The sequence below is a fragment of the Myxine glutinosa genome, chromosome 10, assembly GCF_964187855.1.
Source record: "Myxine glutinosa chromosome 10, kmMyxGlut1.1, whole genome shotgun sequence".
Classification (NCBI taxonomy): domain Eukaryota; kingdom Metazoa; phylum Chordata; class Myxini; order Myxiniformes; family Myxinidae; genus Myxine; species Myxine glutinosa.
Genome location: NC_136270.1, coordinates 92,164,946 through 92,186,402, shown reverse-complemented (window position 1 = coordinate 92,186,402; position 21,457 = coordinate 92,164,946). Strand labels below are relative to the sequence as shown.

Below are 21,457 nucleotides of genomic sequence, written 5' to 3'. Positions count from 1 at the left end.
AGAGATGCACAAGTGGGGTCTGGAGAGATGCACAAGTGTGGTCTGGAGAGATGCACAAGTGGGGTCGGGAGAGATGCACAAGTGGGATCTGGAGCGAACCGCAAGTGGGATCTGGAGAGATGCACAAGTGGGGTCGGGAGAGATGCACAAGTGGGGTCTGGAGAGATGCACAAGTGGGGTCGGGAGAGATGCACAAGTGGGGTCGGGAGAGATGCACAAGTGGGGTCTGGAGAGATGCACAAGTGGGGTCGGGAGAGATGCAAAAGTGGGGTCGGGAGAGATGCACAAGTGGGGTCGGGAGAGATGCACAAGTGGGATCTGGAGAGAACCGCAAGTGGGGTCGGGAGAGATGCACAAGTGGGGTCGGGAGAGATGCACAAGTGGGGTCTGGAGAGATGCACAAGTGGGGTCGGGAGAGATGCACAAGTGGGGGCGGGAGAGATGCACAAGTGGGGTCGGGAGAGATGCACAAGTGGGGTCTGGAGAGATGCACAAGTGGGGTCGGGAGAGATGCACAAGTGGGGTCGGGAGAGATGCACAAGTGGGGTCGGGAGAGATGCACAAGTGGGGTCGGGAGAGATGCACAAGTGGGGTCTGGAGAGATGCACAAGTGGGGTCGGGAGAGATGCACAAGTGGGGTCGGGAGAGATGCACAAGTGGGGTCGGGAGAGATGCACAAGTGGGTCGGGAGAGATGCACAAGTGGGGTCTGGAGAGATGCACAAGTGGGGTCGGGAGAGAACCACAAATGGGGTCTGGAGAGAACCTCAAGTGGGGTCGGGAGAGATGCACAAGTGGGGTCGGGAGAGATGCACAAGTGGGGTCGGGAGAGATGCACAAGTGGGGTGGGGAGAGACACACAAGTGGGGTGGGGAGAGACACACAAGTGGGGTCGGGAGAGATGCACAAGTGGGGTCGGCAGAGATGCACAAGTGGGGTCTGGAGAGATGCACAAGTGGGTGGGGAGAGAAACACAAGTGGGATGGGGCGAGACACACAAGTGGGGTGGGAAGAGATGCACAAGTGGGGTGGGAAGAGATGCACAAGTGGGATGGGGAGAGACACACAAGTGGGATGGGGAGAGACACACAAGTGGGATGGGGAGAGACACACAAGTGGGGTGGGGCAGAGATGCACAAGTGGGGTGGGAAGAGATGCACAAGTGGGATGGGGAGAGACACACAAGTGGGGTGGGAAGAGATGCACAAGTGGGGTGGGAAGAGATGCACAAGTGGGGTCTGGAGAGAACCACAAATGGGGTCTGGAGAGAACCACAAATGGGGTCTGGAGAGACCCACAAGTGGGGTCGGGAGACATGCACAAGTGGGTCGGGAGAGATGCATAAGTGGGGTCGGGAGAGATGCACAAGTGGGGTCTGAAGAGAACCACAAATGGGGTCTGGAAAGAACCACAAATGGGGTCTGGAGAGAACCACAAATGGGGTCTGGATAGAAGCACAAGTGAGGTCTGAAGAGATGCACAAGTGGGTGGCGAGAGAAACACAAGTGGGGTGGGGAGAGACACACAAGTGGGGTCGGTAGAGACGTACAAGTGGGGCCAGGAGAACGCACAAGTGGTGTCAGGAGAGATGCACAAGTGGGGTCAGGAGAGATGCACAAGTGGGGTCGGTAGAGACGCACAAGTGGGGTCAGGAGAACGCACAAGTGGTGTCAGGAGAGATGCACAAGTGGGGTCAGGAGAGATGCACAAGTGGGGTCAGGAAAGACTGACAAGTGGGGTCAGATTAGACGCACAAGTGGGGTCAGGAGAGACGCACAAGTGGGGTCAGGAGAGATGCACAAGTAGGGTCAGGAGAGATGCACAAGTGGGGTCAGGAGAGATGCACAAGTGGGGTCGGGAGAGACGAATGACTGAACTTGACTGAACTTGAGTTGCTGTGTTGTCATGATTTACATATTTACATACAATCATAATACAAACATTTATTTTATACGAATTTATTTGTAATAATGGTGATATTATTTATTTGTAATTTATTAGTAATCTAAAAAAAATCCAAGGGGTCTAAAGCTCTAAATCGTCAAGGGTCAAAGCTGTTCTAATGGGTCTAAATGGTTATACGAGTCTTTGGGGGTCTTAAGGGTCTTCAGCATCTTAGGGGTATTTGGGGTCTATTTGATATTTTGGGTCTTCGTGGTGTTTCATGGTCTTCATTGTCTTTAAGTGTCTTTGGGATCTTCTGGGTCCTCTTGGTGTTTAAGGGTCTTCAAGGGTGTTCAATGTTTTTTGGGTCTTTCTAGGTCTTTGTGGTCTTAAGGGTCTTGGGGGACTTAAAGGATGTTCAAAGGTCTAAGGGGTCTCAGCAGTCTAAAGGTCCGAAAGGTCCATTCCAACATTACATAATTAACAGCCTACATAATTAATAGACAGGGTGCAACGGCTTTCAAACAATACGTAATTAATAGACATGTAGTCACACAGCTTCACGGACGGCTTGTGGTTTTCGGTTATATATATATACATATATAGTACTGAGGCTAACAGATGATGACTAATAGAAGCTTGTGATCCTAAAAATCTGACCGGTTGCTAAGGGGGGGGAGAGATGATGGGGCAAGAGGTGATGTGCATCGAAGGTAATCCCCGAGCGGCGGTTTTGGTGTCGAGGATTTCAAATCGCCGTTGCGTATTGCGGAGCGGAGTCTGTATCGAAGCAAGCTGGTGTTTGTGGCAAGACAATAAGGTAGTGTGACCGTTTTCGTGGCTGTTGGGCAATGGGTGTAATTTAGCAAAGCACTGTAGTTGCATACAGCTACGTTTCGTGTATATAATGTTTCGTTGTTAATTAATGATAGAGTTTGGGCTGGCAGGGTGGCCTTGACAGGTATGAACCCTTCGCCTCCGAGCTGTGCAGCCTGGGTTCTAATCCAGCTGTAAACTTCCATCCTGGAATTTCGCAGGCAAGGCGAGACATCAATGAACGTCAAACTAGGTCTCCCTAGGTCTGCTGGCGTCCGTTGTTCGTTTGTGCGTTCTCCACCTGCCGGCAGGTGCATATAACTGCCGAGACATTTTCATTGGCTCGGAGTTACACTCCTGGATGGGTCGCCACTCCTCCATACCTGAAAGTGCAAGGAATTTGGATTTTTTTTTTCTCAAGATGCCGGCGATAACTCACTTAGTCTTTGCGAAGGAAAGTGCGGTAAATAAACTGGCATATGGAGTGCGGTAAAGTTGGGATGCTTCAAATTGGCGACGACGGACACGGCGCTGAAAGGTCTGCGTATGCAGGTGGTCGCGCTTCTTGAGCCTTTCCCATCCCGCCATCCCTGGCTGGAGTGCGCTCTTGAATCCATGAATGGCCTTCGAATTTGAAGTCCCATTTGTCCGAACGGTGGGAAACTGCGCCTCTCGTGCGGCAATCTCATGACCCTCCAAGGGAAGTTTAAACTCAAGTTCAAGTTCAAAAACGAAATTAAACACTGGGGAGGGGGAAGACGTTCGATGCAAGGAAATACGCGCGAAATGTACACACGGTCTGGATGGGCCTTTTGAATTTTGGCGGGAAACTTCGCTGCGGGTAAACTTCCGTCGATTAAACGTCGCGCTAATTATTCCCGTCTTCGTGTGCGGTCGACCGAGGAAGGTTTTTGTCCCAAATCTTTCACGAACCGACTGGCCAGGCTTGGCGTTCGACTGGAGTGTTCGGCGATAACTCGCCTGCTCTCCCCCAAAAAAGGACACCGTGGGAACTTTAACGTCCAACAACGAACGCTCTATACAGACAGGGACACCCAGGTAAAAACATCCATCCGAGGGTCAGCACCTCTCCCGGATAAGCACCAATCGGACAGTTTATAGTCGGGTGTAGGTGGTGGCGCATGGTGACCACGCACCCTCGCGAAGGACGCACCGATCGGGTCTCAAGAGGCAAAGAGATGCTGCGCACGATGACGTATTAAGACACTGCAACGTCATGGGATTTTAAACTCATTTTATACACGGATGTTTCACATGTTGCACAGTCGACTTTTAAATCTCCAATATTAAACACCTAGAGACAGAGATCGTTCAATAAATATGACGTCATACACTTTACAAATTACAACGCTGTTTTGTGGACAGTTCCTTGAACTCAGATGAAATATAATATATAATATTATAATCGTATGTATAACCACGTGGACACGGGTGTGAAAGGCAGAGACACGAACTCAGAGACACGTTTAACATATACTGTACCGTTTCGTCCTATAGCTATAAGATTAGGTCCAGTTCGGCGATGGGTGCTTTCCCGGGATGCACGCTGGGCCGCGATGGTGCTTTGGAGGGAGGGTACAGGGGGGAGACCCCGAAGCGCTCGTGTCCCGTCCGACGTGGACACACGGGGTCGTTATATACTATGTACATCCCGGCGAGGAATCCCAGTTGTCTGCAGCACGTGTACGTACGTACTCTGGAAGACCCGAGGCTCAGCAGGCGCACTTGCATTCTGAGATGACCGGATACTGGAAAGTGATCCAGGTGCAGAATCGCTGGCGCTCCCATCCCTGGCAGTGCCAGCGCAGCAGAGTTTTGCTGACGGAGCCCGAGGGGCGGCACACCATGCCCGCGGGCACCGAGCATGAGCGCGCGCGCGAGCACGTGCCCTCCTTGACGAAGCGAGGCCAGAAGCGCGCGCCGAGCTCCTTCCACATGTAGCGCACGGGACACGCGGTGCGCGCCCACAGCCACTGCAGCAACTTGCGCCGGACGCGCTTTCCCAGCTTGAGCTGCTGGCCGAGCGCGGTCTCGCTTAGGTCCAGGCGCCGCAGCTCCGGGGGTACGGCCCCGAGCGGACGCTGAAAACGAGGCTTGGACCTCCAGGACGCGGAGACCGACGTCGGAGAAGGGTCGACGAGGAGCGGCGGCCGAGACACGGCCATGAAATCCGGGTCGAAGTGGCTCCCGAGCTTCCTGCGCAGCACCCGCTCGTCGGCGTCCTTCTCGGACGGGTCGAGCGCCGGGTCGGGGTCCTCGATGATGTCGGCCACGGGTAGCTTATCGCTCGGGACGGGCTTTAGGTGCAGGTAATGCTGGGTCCGGGCGGGTCGCACCCGCAGCAGCAACAACCACAGCAGCACCAGCAGGGGCAGCATGACCTGTGGATGCGGCCACGCGCCCCAGGCTCGTGCCATAGGGGGTGCCGGGGAGCGAGCCCCGCGCTCCACGCCCGTCCTCACAAATAGCCGTTCCCGCGTCGAGGCGCCGGGACGCGGCTTTTAATAGCAGCGGATGCCGCGGGCGCGCCGGGGCGGCCCGGGGCTGGCGAGTGGTCGCGCCGGCGCCGCGGCGCTATTAAAGCGGGACGGGCGGCCGGGCGCGCACCGGGCGGCGCTATGGCAACGTGCGGCGCGACGGCGTCTAGACAGCGTGCTGGGCGGCGTGAGAGAGCGACACGGCGAGCGGAGAGAGAGAGAGAGAGCGAAGCCGCGTCGCACTCGCAGGCGCCGCCCGACGTGCTCGCAACACTACGCTGCACTGTGCGCGCGGCGCCAACGGGGTGCGCGTCGGGGGGAGGAGGGCGAGGGGTGTGGGGTGCCCGTTGGGGAGGGATGGGTGTGGGTGGACGCGGTGCCGCTCCGTCTCCCACACTCTCTCCTCCATGTATTATCGCCAAAGTATCGTTTTGCGCTCCGATCACATTGCTACGGTCATCATGAAAGCGATTGGCAAATGGCGCCAAATGGTTGTCAACTCACCCGAGAGGCCGTTCGCGGTCGTTTTCATTTGCATTCCATAAAGTGCATTCTACAGGTTCACAATTCGCTGTCCAGCGATAACATGATCGACCCAAGACGCTCCTTCGTTTCTTTCATTTGTTTCACACTTTCGGGGGCACGTGGGGGTGCCGGTGCCATCGTCGTGGGCAACCCGACTCTTAGGAGTCAACGACCAAGTATGAGCTGCATCAATGGCGATGGGACTTTAAAATACCTTCATGCTTTGGAATTCATCACAAGAGGTGTTAATTGTGACTTCTCGGTACATCGAGCACAAGACCATCGGACCGTTTGAAGGCAACACCAATTAGATCCGATTTAAGGAACAAACACAGGCAGCGATCGGCAGCAGTTGCCCAACAAGTTCATAACAACACGTCGTGAACACCAAACGAATTGTCGGCGTTTTGTGACTGTAAACGACCACCGAGGAATGCGCAGAATGTACATCAGATACATTACAACATCTTTTCGAAATGGTGCCCCTGGATCCAAAGGCCACAAGAGCGGCCCATGGGAATCTCCGACCCTCTGGGTTCGATTCCTGGTGCAGGGCAATCTACGCTTGAATAATGCAATACCAGCTGGGAGATGCATCATGGAGCACGACGTTATTTGAATGGGCTGGGAAGTCGGCTATCCACATTTTAAATCATTCAAACCTAAAAGGGCGCATGCTGCGTTTCGCAAGACTTGGGCCCATTCGCTGGAGGGAACAAATAAGAAACGGTAAACAAATGGGACCTGCAGGTAAACAAAAGGATGCTTAAGCCATTTCGTCCGTCATGCTTTTGACCTATATATTATATGTCTTTATATTATTGATTTCACAATTCTATCAACTCCATTAACTTAACCAATTAGATTGACACTACTACTACGACTACCGATTGCTGTCAACCACTATTACTACTACTACTACCACTACTACTACTACTGTGCCTAAGAATCCTACTACTACTAATACACCAAATACTACTACTACAACGACACCTAAGAATACTACTACTACTACTACTACTACTACTACTACTACTACTACCACCACTACTGATTGCTCTCAACCACGACTACTACTACTACCACTACTACTACAACACCTAAGAATCCTACTACTACTACTACTACTACTACTACTGATAGCTCTCAACCACGACTACTACTACTACTACTACTACTACTACAACACCTAAGAATCCTACTACTACTACTACTACTACTACTACTGATAGCTCTCAACTACGACTACTACTACTACTACTACTACTACTACTACTACTACTGCTACAACACCTAAGAATCCTACTACTACTACTACTATTACTACTACTACTACTACTACTACTACTACTACTACCACCACTACTGATTGCTCTCAACCACGACTACTACTACTACCACTACTACTACAACACCTAAGAATCCTACTACTACTACTACTACTACTACTACTACTACTACTACTACTGATAGCTCTCAACCACGACTACTACTACTACTACTACTACTACTACTACACCTAAGAATCCTACTACTACTACTACTACTACTACTACTACTGATAGTTCTCAACCACGACTACTACTACTACTACTACTACTACTACTACTACTACAACACCTAAGAATCCTACTACTACTACTACTATTACTACTACTGATTGCGCTCAACTACGACTACTACTACTACTACTAATACTACAATATTTTCATGACCCAAATGAATCCAACCTTTTTGCGGGGCCGGCTACACGAGTTTTTCCTCTTCACACCACTCTATCCTGAGCAGCCTCTCTCTGCATGCCACTTCCCTTCTTCTCCTGCCAAATACATTCTGAAAGAATTTGATTGGTTGTGATGACGTAAAATGCCATAATATTTTATCAAAGTACTGCTAAACGGAAGGCTGTGAAAGAGTCAAAAGGCGATTTGTGTTCCACAATGTTCAAGTACATAATTCAATTCAATTAAAACTAGAACGGCACTCAGTAGAGAGCATACATACCTCCACCTGGTTGGCCATATCACTCAATGGTGAAGAATCACTTTAAAATTACACTAGCTGGATCCGGATCTTCACCAAAATTGAATAAATTCTTCCTTGTCAAACACACAACCTGTCCAACAAGTTTCGTCCAAATCCATCCATGACTTTTTGAGATATCCTGCTATGTATCGTTTTTGGCCCTTTCTCCCAATGGTGAAGAATCACTTAAACAACTAGAATCCGGGCACTCGGTAGAGCGCATACCTTCGCCGCAGCTACTGTTCTGTACTTGGCATGGGAGTGTATGCGATGTGAAACTTTATGTGAAATGCGATCGATTTTTAAAAATCAGAATTTGAGCAAATCTGTTTCATTCGTCTGTTAATATGCCTCCCCGATTGACAAATCTGCAATTTGAATTTCATTTGAGGTTGAAATGATTGCGGGAGATCGCGTTATAGTGATGACGTCTTGGATGGACATCCTCTTCTTCAGTCGCTCATAACTTTGAGTGAAATACGATCGAGTTAAAAATAGTCAGAATTTGAGCAAATCTGTTTCATTCGTTTGTTAATATGCCTCATCTCTTGACAAATCTGCAATTATAATTTTTTTTGAGGTTGAAATGATCGCGGGAGATCGCGTTATAGTGATGACGTCCTGGATGGACATCTTCTTCTTCAGTCGCTCATAACTTTGAGTGAAATACGATCGAGTTAAAAATAGTCAGAATTTGAGCAAATCTGTTTCCCAAAATCTAATCAAATGTGTCCCGTATAATAACCAATCATCCCACCAAATTTCATGCAATTCGGTTGAATACTTTTTGAGTTATGCGATTAACATACACACACACAGACATACAAATAAATACACAGCGATCAAAACATAACCTTCCGCTTTTGCGAAGGTAATTAAATAATTCTCACATCTGAATCCATATTCAGATCTTCACCAAAATCGAATTGCATCGTCCTTGTCACATACGCTACAGCCCACATCTCTCCCAAATTTCGTCCAAATGCATCCACAACTTTTTTTGAGATATCCTGCTATGTATCGTTTTTGGCCCCATCTCCCAATGGTGAAGCATCACTTAAAAAATTCTGGTAGCCAGATCCGAATCCGAATCTTCACCAAAATCTAATAATTTCGTCCTCGTCGCATACGCTACATCTCTGCCAAATTTAGGCTGAATCCATCCACAACTTTTTGAGTATTTTGTTCACAAACGGACAGACAGACAAACGGACAGACAGACAAACGGACAAACAGGTATTTGAAACATAACCTCCATCCACCTTTGGTGGCGTAGGTAATAAAATAAAGATTTTGAAGGTTGTGGAAAAAATCTGGAAGTTTAGCGTTACTGAAGCTGTCTTATACACCAACCTTATACACTACAATGAGATGACGATTAGTCAGTTTATGAGATGGAGCTTTATTGATCACCATATAACGCCTTATATTATAGCTTGGCGTTGGCTTAGCGGTTAGGGTGCCGGCTTGGGATCCTAGAATCCTGGGTTCGAATCCCGGTCGATCGCTGAATTAACGCCAGGGGGGTTGACTCAGCCTATCATCCTTCTGGGGTCGGCAAATTGAGGACCAGTTTACTGGCAATTCCCTGTGTGTCGCATGAGGTGACTAACAGGGTTGGCGGCAGGAAGGTGCATCCGGACCATAAAACATTGCTTCAAAAAGGGGACCACGGTCCCCGAAAAAGGCCAACCCCTGCTCTGCAGGGAAAAGTGGCCTCTAAAGGTGGTTCTTCATATAACGCAGCGTCAATAGACATCGTACATGGTCCATGGTCATTGCGGTGCCCTCTTCCTCACCCCGACATCGTACATGGTGATTGCGGTGGTCTCTTCCTCACCCTGATACTGTACCCTCACATGGGTGGCTTCCTCTTCCCCCTGATACTGTACCCTCTCACATGCCATGCCCTCTCATGCTACATATCAATATACAGTATTGCATAGTTCTTGGAAATTTTATGAAGGTAATTTGTGTTCTACAGTGTTTAGGTATTGTTACGTGGTCCTCCCGGTAACTACCTGGTCTTGGTGACCCCCGGACCGTGGGAGGGACCCCGCCAGAAAGATATATGGTTTATACGCTTTCGTAACGCAATCAATATGAATTCCGGTCAAGAAGAAACCCCACACCAAGGATCCGGAATAATCAATAATATATTCACTGAGCAATCAACAACCATCAACAATGCACAATCAATATTACAACCATGTGAACTCATCTACACAAACTCTAAGATGGCCATCTTAATCTTATACATTCCTCACGTGAGCCCCACTCCTGACTCCCTCCGTGGTCAATGTCTCTCCTCTCCGCACACGGGCGGTTGAACGAGCCCCGGGCGGACGTGCTCTAAACGTGCCGTCTCGGACTGGGGCCGCGGCTGCAGCGCACCTCCTTGCCAAGCCACGGGGCAAACCCAGCGCGGCGTCCAACGTGCGCGAGGCCCCAAGTGCGACTCTTACGCGTCCTTGTAGATGGGCAAAAACCCAGCGCGGCTTCCGACGCGAGCGAGGCCCAACGTGCGGACCCGTACGCGTCTTTGTAGACGGGGCAAAACCCAGCGCTGCTTCCGACGCGAGCGAGGCCCAACGTGCGGACCCGTACGCGTCTTTGTAGACGGGGCAAACTGTCCCGGACGCTTGGTTTCGTGCACGAACTCACAGTGACTGGACGTGTCCAAAGGTATTTACCGCCCAGGTAACTCCTCTCGCCAGACGTTTCGCAACGGCGCGTTTTCCGCGCAGCGTAAGGTCGATTCCACCTTCTCGTCGTCGCGGGGCGAGGAAGAAGAAGCCTTCCTTTCCCTCGTGTCTTTTTCCTCCGTTTCCCGTCACTTCCGCTTCCGGCCACTTCCGTTTCCTGCCACTCTTTCAGAAGGGCTCCTGACCCTCCAACCACAACAACTACACAACAACTTAATATACTACACACGGAAGCAAAGACCTGCATGGTAATTTACATACATTCACCTAGATATGTAACAGGTATATAATTCAATTTGAAAAAAGGTTTAAAGACGTATAAATAAATTAATTCAGGGGTTTCCGGCTGTTTTACCCAGGCTATTACATCACACTAACTTGTTACATTAGTTATTCTGCCTGTTGGTTGTGTTCTTCATAAAGTCCTTAAAAACAGTAAGTTTCCTGTTTGGAATGATTTTCAATTTTGTTTGACTGCCAGACAAGGAGTCGGAGTAAAAAATATCATCCACTCCTCTCTGCACATGCACGATCGGGACGAAATCCGAGTCAACGTACGGTTATACGACAAACTTGTCTTACTATTCATGTTCCAAGTAACAAACAATAAAAGTAGATAAACGTTGAAACGTTATTTTATTTAACTTGATTCGGCTTGGCTGGAAAGCTCAGATATATGCACACCTGCATTTGAGCTGTTTTAGTCTGGGTTTGAATCCCGACCCAGATATATAAACGGTCACCCCTGTGTTTCCATGTAGATTTATCAAGTGGAAGACATTCTTGGACTCGACCGACTCTGTGTTGTATTTCTCAAGTAACAAGAGCTCATTTTAATCTGATTACCTTCGCAAAAGCGGAAGGTTATGTTTTGATCGCTGTGTATTTATTTGTATGTCTGTGTGTGTGTGTGTGTGTATGTTATTCGCATAACTCAAAAAGTATTCAACCGAATTGCATGAAATTTGGTGGGATGATTGGTTATTATACGGGACACATTTGATTAGACTTTGGGAGCAATCGGGTCAAAGGTCAAGGTCAAGGTCACGAAAAGGTCAAAATCGTATTTTTACCATAGCGCGGTCAATTTTTATCCAATTGGCATGCAACTAATGCCAAAATGTTCAGAATTCAATGCCCGATCTTGTTTGTCATAACTCGGTCAATTCTTATCCGATTTGCATGAAATCAGCACCAAACTGTTCACTGTTCTGTTCCCTACACTCCCATGCCAAGTACAGAACAGTAGCTGCGGCGAAGGTATGCGCTCTACCGAGTGCCCGTTCTAGTTTGGAACCTTTTTTTTTTTTTGGGAGAGGAAAAGCACGTACGCATATTATATTGGGAAGGTTTAATCTGCAAGATTTCATGGTTGTCGGGAAAATTTCAAGCTGATGTTTCGATGGTAAAACTAAAACGTTATTGGGAAAGAAAAAGCAAACATAAACTCATAGTTGCGAGAATACGTCACTCTAAATCTATATAACATAGACAATCGATTCGGCTCTATGACAGGTTGGATGATCCGGATGTAGCGACCTTCAGACATGGTTTTTCGATTTTACCATTGAAGTTTGGAACGACTTTCTCATGTACGAAAGCTCCAACTACAGATGTAAGAGCGAACTTTTCTGATTGATTGTAACATAATTTACCTTCTCACTCTCGTACTTATGAGATGCATTTTGAATCCCGTTCTATTTCTAAAAAGATAATGGCCCGGTGGCATAAAGCATCCTTAATGGGAAAAGTTAAAGATTTTCTAACTTTTTTCCTGAACATCCTTAAGTTGAGGATGGTAGCATAGATGAATATCCTATATGTTTCCCTTAAATTCTCCCTTAAAGTTAAGGGAGCATCACCCCCTCCCCCCCCCCCCCTCCCACCCCATCACTCCGCTCTTGTCATCAGCTTTTCTCCACCAATTAGAAGCAACCTTTCCCAAGTTGCCGAGTATTATACATTGTAAGAAAGGTCATGATTGGTTCTTTGGGTTAACGTCACTTTAAACTCATTTGCATACACGTATCGAGAACAATAGTGGCTCCACTTGCTTTATTGGTTGTGGAAAGATTTACCTTAAGGTTTCCCTTGGCTAATAATTTCCTGAAGTGTTGTTGTGCAGACATCCCTTAGGAAATCCTTAGCGAAGGATTTACTCAAGGTAAAGGAAATCCTTAGGAGCCATTACAATTATAGGCATGCAATCAGATTAGAGATTGGAAGAGACGTTCAAAAGCAAAAACTCGGAATGAACACATGATTTTAAATGACGCTTGTTATATTAATACATACACACTTGTTATATTGATACACACGTGTTATATTGATACATACACTTGTTATATTGATACATACACACTTGTTATATTGATACATACACACTTGTTATATTGATACATACACACGTGTTATATTGATACATACACACTTGTTATATTGATACATACACACGTGTTATATTGATACATACACACTTGTTATATTGATACATACACACTTGTTATATTAATACATACACACTTGTTATATTGATACAGACACACTTGTTATATTGATACGCACACCCTTGTTATATTGATACATGGGGAACATGTGCTTGCAGATAAAGGAGGAATAAAATGATTCTTGTGTAAAATTGTTTGATTCTCATTCACCATTTTGTTAGTGTCATGTATGAAGCTGCAAATATTCACTGTTGTATCCCTACACCGTGACCGCATGGTATCCCTACGCCCCAGCTCGGATGGCGCTGCATTTAATCGGGCCTGTATCGGCAGGGTCAATAAAAGTGTACTACAATCGATCGTAGTCTGTCGAGATACCTTACATGGCGATGAGGATGGGATGTTTTTGTTTTTTTTTCGGTGCAACGGAAAGCACCTTCCGGAGATGTGTCGGTTCAAAGATGCGACCTGCCATTTCTGTTCGAAAACTGGCCATATTGCTCCAGCTTGCATCACCCGCAAATCAGGAAAAGGGAAAGCTGCTGACAAGAAGATTCATTAATTTATCGGTTCGGAGGAACCTGAGTTTGACCAGGTGAGCTCTGTTTCCGACAACTCAGAATCGTATGACCTGCTTCATATTGATTCTCACCATAAGCGGGACCCTCTTCTTGCCACTGTTGTCGTCAACAATCCACCATTGCAAATGGAGGTCGACACTGGTGCGGCCGTCTCGCTCATCAGCCATGCTGTTTTCACAAACCTGTGGAGTGATGCTGACCGACCCCATCTGAAACCTACGACCTATGGACTCTCCACCTACACAGGTGAGAAGATTGTTTCCTGCTGTACATGTGACGTCATGGTGGGCTATGATAACCGTGAGTTTCACCTACCCCATATCGTCATTCCTGGAAAGGGCCCTTCCTTACTAGGCAGGAACTGGTTGAGCATAATTCAACTGAAGTGGAAAACCATTCATCAACTCCGGGCAGCCAAAGTTTCTCCTACCACAGCATACACAATCAAAAATGTGCTGGATACGTACCCGGATGTCTTCAAGGATGAGCTTGGAACCTTGAAAGGACATATGGCTAAACTCAGTGTTGACCGGGATGCCAATCCTATATTTTGAAGAGCTCGCCCAGTCCCTTTTTCCCTGCGGGAGCGGATTGACAAGGAACTGGGTCATCTTGAAAATCTGGGCATCATCGAGCAAATCCAGTATGCCGAATGGGCGGTGCCCATCGTTCCGGTCATAAAATAGGACCAGTCCATCCGCATATGTGGAGATTATAAAATGACCGTGAACAAGTGTTCTACATTGGATAAATATCCAATCCCGAGGATCGAAGACCTCTATGCTCGTCTCATGAGAGGCAAGACTTTTACGAAACTCGATCTCAAATCCGCCTATCTATAGCTCCGCTTGGACGAGAATTCGAAACAGTATCTTACCATCAGCACACATCGTGGGTTGTACAGGTACCACCGACTCAGTTTTGGAGTGAAATCTGCACCTGGAATTTATCAGCGTGTCATGGACAATTTGTTTTCTGCCGAACGCAACGTTATTTGTTACCAGGATGATATTCTGGTTACTGGTCGTATGGACGCGGAACATCTACAAAACCTGGATAGAGTTCTGAAGAAGATTTCGGACTCCGGCCTACGTTTGCGTCGAGATAAGTGCAAGTTTATGGTGCCATCAGTCACGTACCTGGGTCATACGATTGATGCCGAGGGTCTACACCCGACAGATGAGAAATTCCGAGCTATCAAGGATGCTCCTGCTCCATGAGACGTGACCGAATTGAAGTCATACCTCGGTTTGCTTCAGTTCTATGGTTGTTACATCCCGAATGTGACCGACGTTTTGGGCCCCCTTTATCGGCTTTTGAGGAAAGGAGTCTCCTGGAGCTGGGGGTCCACTGAACAATCAGCATTCCAGACCTCTAAGGATCTGCTCAAATCGTCCAATGTTCTCGTTCATTTTGATCCAGAGAAGGATCTTGTGCTGACATGCGATGCTTGTCGGTATGGAGTGGGGAGTGTATTATCACACGTGATGCCTGATGGTACGGAAAGACCTGTTGCATTTGCATCCAGAACGTTGTCCCCGGCAGAGAAGAACTATTCCCAACTTGACAAGGAAGGATTGGGAATCGTTTTCGGCGTCAGAAAATTTCGCCAGTATCTTCTTGGACATCATTTCATGATTCCTACTGATCACAAGCCGCTGATCAGTCTGTTTGGTCCAACTAAGGCGACATCTGACACACTACCGCCCAGGATCATCCGCTGGTCCCTGTTTCTCGCTGCTTATGACTACACCATATGTTATAAGCCCGGTTCGTCTATCACAAATGCAGATGCCATAAGTCGGTTACCCCTTCCAGAATCCGTTAATGATTCGCCTACACCAGGATCCATTATCGCACTGATGGATCATCTGGAAGATTGTGCTGTCGATTCCGGCCAGATCCGCACTCATACTCGACGAGACCCCGTTCTGTCCAGGACTGTCCAGGATGTACAGCTTGGATGGCATTTGCTACCTTAGGGTGACCCAGCTTTTGCGGCTTTTAAAGCACGTAAAAACGAACTCAGCATGGAAAATGGTTGCCTACTCTGGCTCTGGGGATGTCGTGTCATGATCCCGGAAAATCTGCGTTCCTGGGTCATGGATGAAATCCATGACTGTCACCCCGGGATTGTGAAGATGAAGTCACTCGCTATAAACTATGTGTGGTGGCCGAATCTTGATGCTGATATCGAACATCATGTTCGACATTGTTACCCCTGCCAGAGCACCCGGAATACACCTGCGAAAGCGCCACTGCATCCCTGGGAATGGCCCAGTGAACCGTGGCATCGCCTACATCTCGATTATGCCGGGCCTATTAATGGCAGCATGATTCTAATAATTACGGACGCGCACACAAAATGGGTTGATGCCTATGTGACGCGTGGTACTACGTCAGCCATTGTCATCGAAAGACTCAGACGCTGTTTCGCCACTCATGGTCTGCCCAGGATGATCGTGAGTGATAACGGTTCGTGTTTTTCCAGGTCCGAGTTTGCCGAGTTCACACGTCGGAACGGCATCAAACATAAGTTTGTCAGCCCACATCACCAGGCTTCAAATGGCTTGGCCGAACGATCCGTGGGAATCATCAAATCCGGATTGCAGAAACTTCAGGAGGGAACCCTGGAAACAAAGCTTTCTCGTCTCCTGTTCAAATACCGCATCACGCCACAATCAACAACCGGTGCAGCTCCGTCTGAGTTATTGATGAAACGACACTTGAGATCGATACTTGACAATCTCAAACCAGACATATCATCAAATGTTTATCAGAGCCAGCTTAATCAAAAGTTGGTGCACGATAAGACGTCCAACAGTCGATGTATCAACATTGGAGATCCAGTGTTTGCCCGAAATTTTGGTGCTGGTGCGACGTGGCTACCGGGGGACATCATCGAGAAGCCAGGTCCACTGTCCTGCGTGATTCGCCTGCAGGACGGCCGCGAAATTCGTCGACATCAGGACCACATAACCTCCCGTCACTGTAAGTCGATAGAGCCTGCAGCATCGTCACAGTCAGGACAACAGTTCGACCCGCCACTGCCGGAGATCGTCGTGGCCGCACCAGCCGGCTCGGATGCCCCGAAAACCTCTGCGAATGCTACACCCTTCGTGGAGCCCAAAGGAATCACCTCGGACTCTGTATCCACTGCTCCACCACGACCCAAAGGAATCACCTCGGACTCTGTATCCACTGGTACACCGCGACACTCAATGCGTGAGAGAAAAGCACCCAACCGGTTGAATCTTTGAACATGTTTTTTTTCACGTTGACACATGTTCTATTTTCACGTTGACACATGTTCTATTTTCACGTCGACACACGTTCTATTTTCACAGTGACACATGTTCTACTTTCACGTATTTTCATTATTCTCATAATCGTTTGCACACATATTTTCACATGTTTTGGAAATGTTGCTTTTGGAATGTCAATTCTGGAAATCTAGCACGTATTGCTCTTGGTAATTTTGGACTTAAAGGGGAGGATGTCATGTATGAAGCTGCAAATATTCACCGTTGTATCCCTACACCGTGACCGCATGATATCCCTACGCCCCAGCTCGGATGGCGCTGCAGTTAATCGGGCCTGTATCGGCAGAGTCAATAAACGTGTATTACAATCGATCGTAGTCTGTCGAGATACCTTACAGTTAGCTCCCGTTGGACTTACTGCAAAACAAAGGATGGATTTGGTCTCGTCCGTCCATCTGTGCGTCCATGCCTTCGCAACCATATCTCGGAGATGTATGGGCCGATCTTGTTCGTACTTGGCATAAAGACAATACATGATGGTGTGGCGGAGACAAAAGCCCACTGGCGTGGTGACATCATTCCGCGCACCAAGTGGGCGGTGGCCACGCCCGAGGGGTAGGCGTGGCCTCATGATATACACGGGGCGCGCAGCCCGGAGCGCGCCAGTGTTACAGTGAGCTCCTGAAATAAAGACACTTATAAGTTACCGCTTGTCCGCTTCCTCCTTGCTCGCAAGCAGCGCGCGTAACGCCGCGCTTTACTGGTGACCCCCTTGACGTTGGATCTGCCGGAGCGATCCTTCCACACGCGACGCCATTGCCATGGCCAACTTCATCAAACTTCCCGAATTTTGGGAGGCTCAGGCCGAAGTCTGGTTCGTCCAGGCCGAAGCCCAATTTCAGCTTCGGCGCCTCACCGGCGATGAATAAATATGCGCTATTGCCACGTCGTCGCCTCCCTCGGGCCCGGCACGGCCGCTCGAGTTGTGTCCGTCCTTCGCCACCCACCGGACGGCCACAAGTACGAGGCACTCAAGCGGCTACACCTAGCCACGTTCGGCCTCACGGACGACGCACGGGCCGACCGCCTCCTGGATCTCGCCGAGCTCGGTGACACGCGCCCGTCGGTCCGAATGGACCATATGCTGTCACTGTTGGGCGACGAAGCCCCCCGTTCTCTATTCCGGGCGCTTTTCCGTCGCCAACTTCCAGCGCAGGTTCGCCTCGCGTTGGCCGGGACCGGGCTAACGGAACCCCGAGCATTGGCAGCCGAGGCGGACAAGTACTTCGCCGCTTCGGACACGCGGGCGAGAGTCGGCGTGGTCGTCACGGCCCTCGTGGCTGATGCTGCTGATGCTGCTGCTGATGCTGCTGATCCACAGCATCAGCTTATACAGCATACGCAGCATGCTGATACGCACCTCGTGACCGCCGCCACGCCCCGCCCACCGCCGCGGCGAAAACCGCCACCGCGGGGAAACCCGCCAACTCCACCGGCCTGGCGGAGCCAGCCGCGCTCCTCCAGCTCCACCACCTGGTGCTGGTTCCACGCCAAGTTCGGCCACGAAGCTCGGCAGTGTCATCCGCCATGCTCCTTCAACAGGTCGGGAAACGCCTGGGCCGGCGCTCATCGCCACTCGAGCAGCCTGCTGTTCATAACGGACACCTTCTCCGGGCGCCATTACCTGTGTGACACGGGAGCGCAGGTGAGTGTCGTTCCCGCCGGCACGTAGGACAAGCACGCCGCGGGTGGGGGCCCCGCGCTGCTTGCCGCGAACGGGACGCCCATCCGTACGTACGGAAAACGCTGCCTCTCTCTGCGGTTCGGAGGGCAGGTTTTCCGATGGACGTTCGTCACCGCCGACGTGCCCATGGCACTGCTTGGCGCGGACTTCCTGTGCGCTAATGGGCTCCTGGTCGACGTCAAGCGCAGACGTCTTGTCCAGGCCGAGACGTTCAGCTCGCTCGCTTGTGCATTGCCCAGCTCAACGAGCGGCTTGCCAAGCAGCTTGCCGAACGGTTCGGTTCCGGCCACGTTGGTCTGTACGCTTCCGGCAGCGGACGCATTCACCCGCCTCCTCGCCGGCTTCCCGGCCCTCACGCGGCCCACCTTCTCGGTGGGGGCCGTCAAGCACGGGGTGGCCCATCACATCCCCACCGTCGGTCCACCGGTCTACGCCCGGGCACGCCGCCTCGAGCCGACGAAGCTGGCGGTGGCAAAAGCGGCGTTCGCTACCCTGGAGCGACTCGGCATCGTTCGGCGCTCAGAGAGCGCTTGGGCGTCGCCGCTGCACATCGTGCCGAAGCCCGGCGGGGGATGGCGACCGTGCGGGGACTATCGCCGTCTCAATGACGCCACGACTCCCGACCGCTACCCCGTCCCCCACATTCAGGACTTTTCCGCCCGTTTGGCGGGCATGTCCTTCTTCTCGAAGGTGGACCTCATACGCGGCTACCATCAGGTCCCCGTCAGGCCGGAGGACGTCCCGAAGACGGCGGTCATCACGCCATTCGGACTCTTCGAGTTCCTGCGCATGCCCTTCGGTCTGAAGAATGCGGCTCAGGCGTTCCAGCGACTGATGGACAGCGTCCTGCGTGACTTGGATTTTGTCTACGTCTACCTGGACGATATCCTCGTCGCCAGCGCGTCCCGCGAAGAGCACCTACGCCACCTCCGCACGCTCTTCGAACGCTTGGGCCAGCATGGCCTGATTGTGAACCCTGCAAAGTGCCGGTTCGGCGCCACCATAATCGATTTTCTGGGGCACCGTGTCACCAGGCACGGAGCCGTCCCCCTGCCGGCCAAGGTGGAGGCGGTGAAGGGGTTTCCGCGCCCCCGCACGATCAGAGGGCTGCTGGAGTTCCTGGGCATGGTGAACTTTTACCATCGGTTCCTGCCCCGTATCGCCCAGCTCCTGCGCCCCCTGCACGAAGCTCTCCGAGGTAACCCGGGCAAAGGCGACGTTACCTGGACCGAGCAGATGGACACGGCGTTCACGGGCGCGAAGCTCGCCTTGGCTAACGCCACCATGCTCACGCACCCGGCGCCCGATGCACCGATCGCCCTCACCACCGATGCCTCGGACTACGCGGTGGGCGCGGTGCACGAGCAATGGGTGCGTGGAGCTTGGCAACCGCTGGCGTTCTTTAGCCAGCAGCTTCGCCCGCCCAAACGCCGTTACAGTACCTTCGACCGCGAGTTGCTCGGGCTTCACTTGGCGGTCAGGCACTTCCGCCATCTGCTCGAGGGCCGTGCGTTCACTGCCTTCGTCGACCACAAGCCGCTGATCTTCGCGATGGGCAAGGTCACCGAGCCGTGGTCGGCCCGGCAGCAGCGTCACCTCTCGGCCGTGTCTGAGTACACGACGGACATCCAGCACATCGCAGGGAAGGACAACCCAGTGGCGGATTGCCTTTCCCGGGCCGTCGCCCACGCAGTCCACCTCGGCATCGACTATGCCCGGATGGCAGCAGACCAGGCCGCTGACCCCGACGTCCAGGCCTTGCGGACCGCCGTCACGGGCCTCCGCGTCACCGAGGTGGCGTTCGACGGCACGGGCACGGCCCTCTTGTGCGACGTCTCCCTCGGGCGTCCTCGCCCCATCGTGCCCGCGGGCTGGCAGCGCCAGGTGTTTGACGCCATCCACGGCCTGTCCCACCCAGGCGCGAGGGCCTCCCAAAGGCTGATCGCTGACAAGTTCGTCTGGCATGGCCTCCGGAAGGCCGTCCGCGGCTGGGCCAGGACGTGCCTCGCGTGCCAGCGCGCCAAGGTGCACCGGCACACCCAGGCCCCGTTGGCCCCGTTCACGGTGCCGGAACGCCGGTTTGACCACGTCCACGTGGACCTGGTGGGACCTCTGCCCCCCTCGCGGGGTTTCACCTACGTCCTCACCATGGTGGACCGCACCACCCGGTGGCCGGAGGCCGTGCCCTTGGCGTCGACAACGGCGGCCGATGTCGCGCAGGCTTTCATCGCCACCTGGGTCGCCCGGTTCGGCGCCCCCTCAGACTTCTCATCCAACCGCGGCCCCCAGTTCACCTCGGAGCTCTGGGGGGCGGTCGCGCAGGGGCTCGGGGTCCGGCTGCACCGAACCACGGCCTACCACCCCCAGGCTAACGGCCTGTGTGAGCGATTTCATCGCTCATTGAAGGCCGCGCTCCGGGCCACCCTCCGCGACGGCGGCTGGGTCGACAGGCTCCCCTGGGTCCTGCTGGGCCTCTGGACGGCGCCCAAGGAGGACCTGCGCGCATCCGCGGCGGAGTTGGTCTTCGGACAACCGCTGCAGGTGCCGGGCGAGTTCCTCCCCGACTCCACGGCACCATGGTCCGCGGCACAGCAGCGCTCCGCTCTGCAAGAGACCGCCCAGAGGTTCACCCCGGTGCCAACGGCATGCCACGGGCACCCACCGACGCACGTCGCCCCGGAGCTTCGCACGGCGGAGTACGTCTTCGTCCGCCACGATGCCCACTGGACACCACTGCGGCCCCCGTACGACGGGCCTTTCCGCGTGCTGGAGACCGGGGCGAAGCACTTCACCCTGGACATCGGCGGTACTCCTGACCGCGTTTCGGTAGACCGCCTCAAGCCGGCCCACCTCGACGTGGACCATCCACCGCCAGTGGCCCGACCCCCACGTCGGGGCCGCCCCCCTGCGGGCGGACCCACGGCACCGCCCAGCCCCGCCGCCATGCCGCCCCCCGGTCCTGCACCCATC

The 21,457-nt window shown here is 51.7% G+C and overlaps 1 protein-coding gene across 1 annotated transcript; it reads right to left on the bottom strand.

The window, feature by feature from the left end:
• Positions 1-3,937: 3,937 nt before the first annotated feature.
• Positions 3,938-5,476, bottom strand: NOG (noggin). Its single transcript, XM_068104373.2, has one exon. It carries the CDS (start codon positions 5,135-5,137, stop codon positions 4,433-4,435), a length of 705 nt encoding a protein of 234 aa, XP_067960474.2. The 5' UTR covers positions 5,138-5,476; the 3' UTR covers positions 3,938-4,432.
• Positions 5,477-21,457: the final 15,981 nt, after the last annotated feature.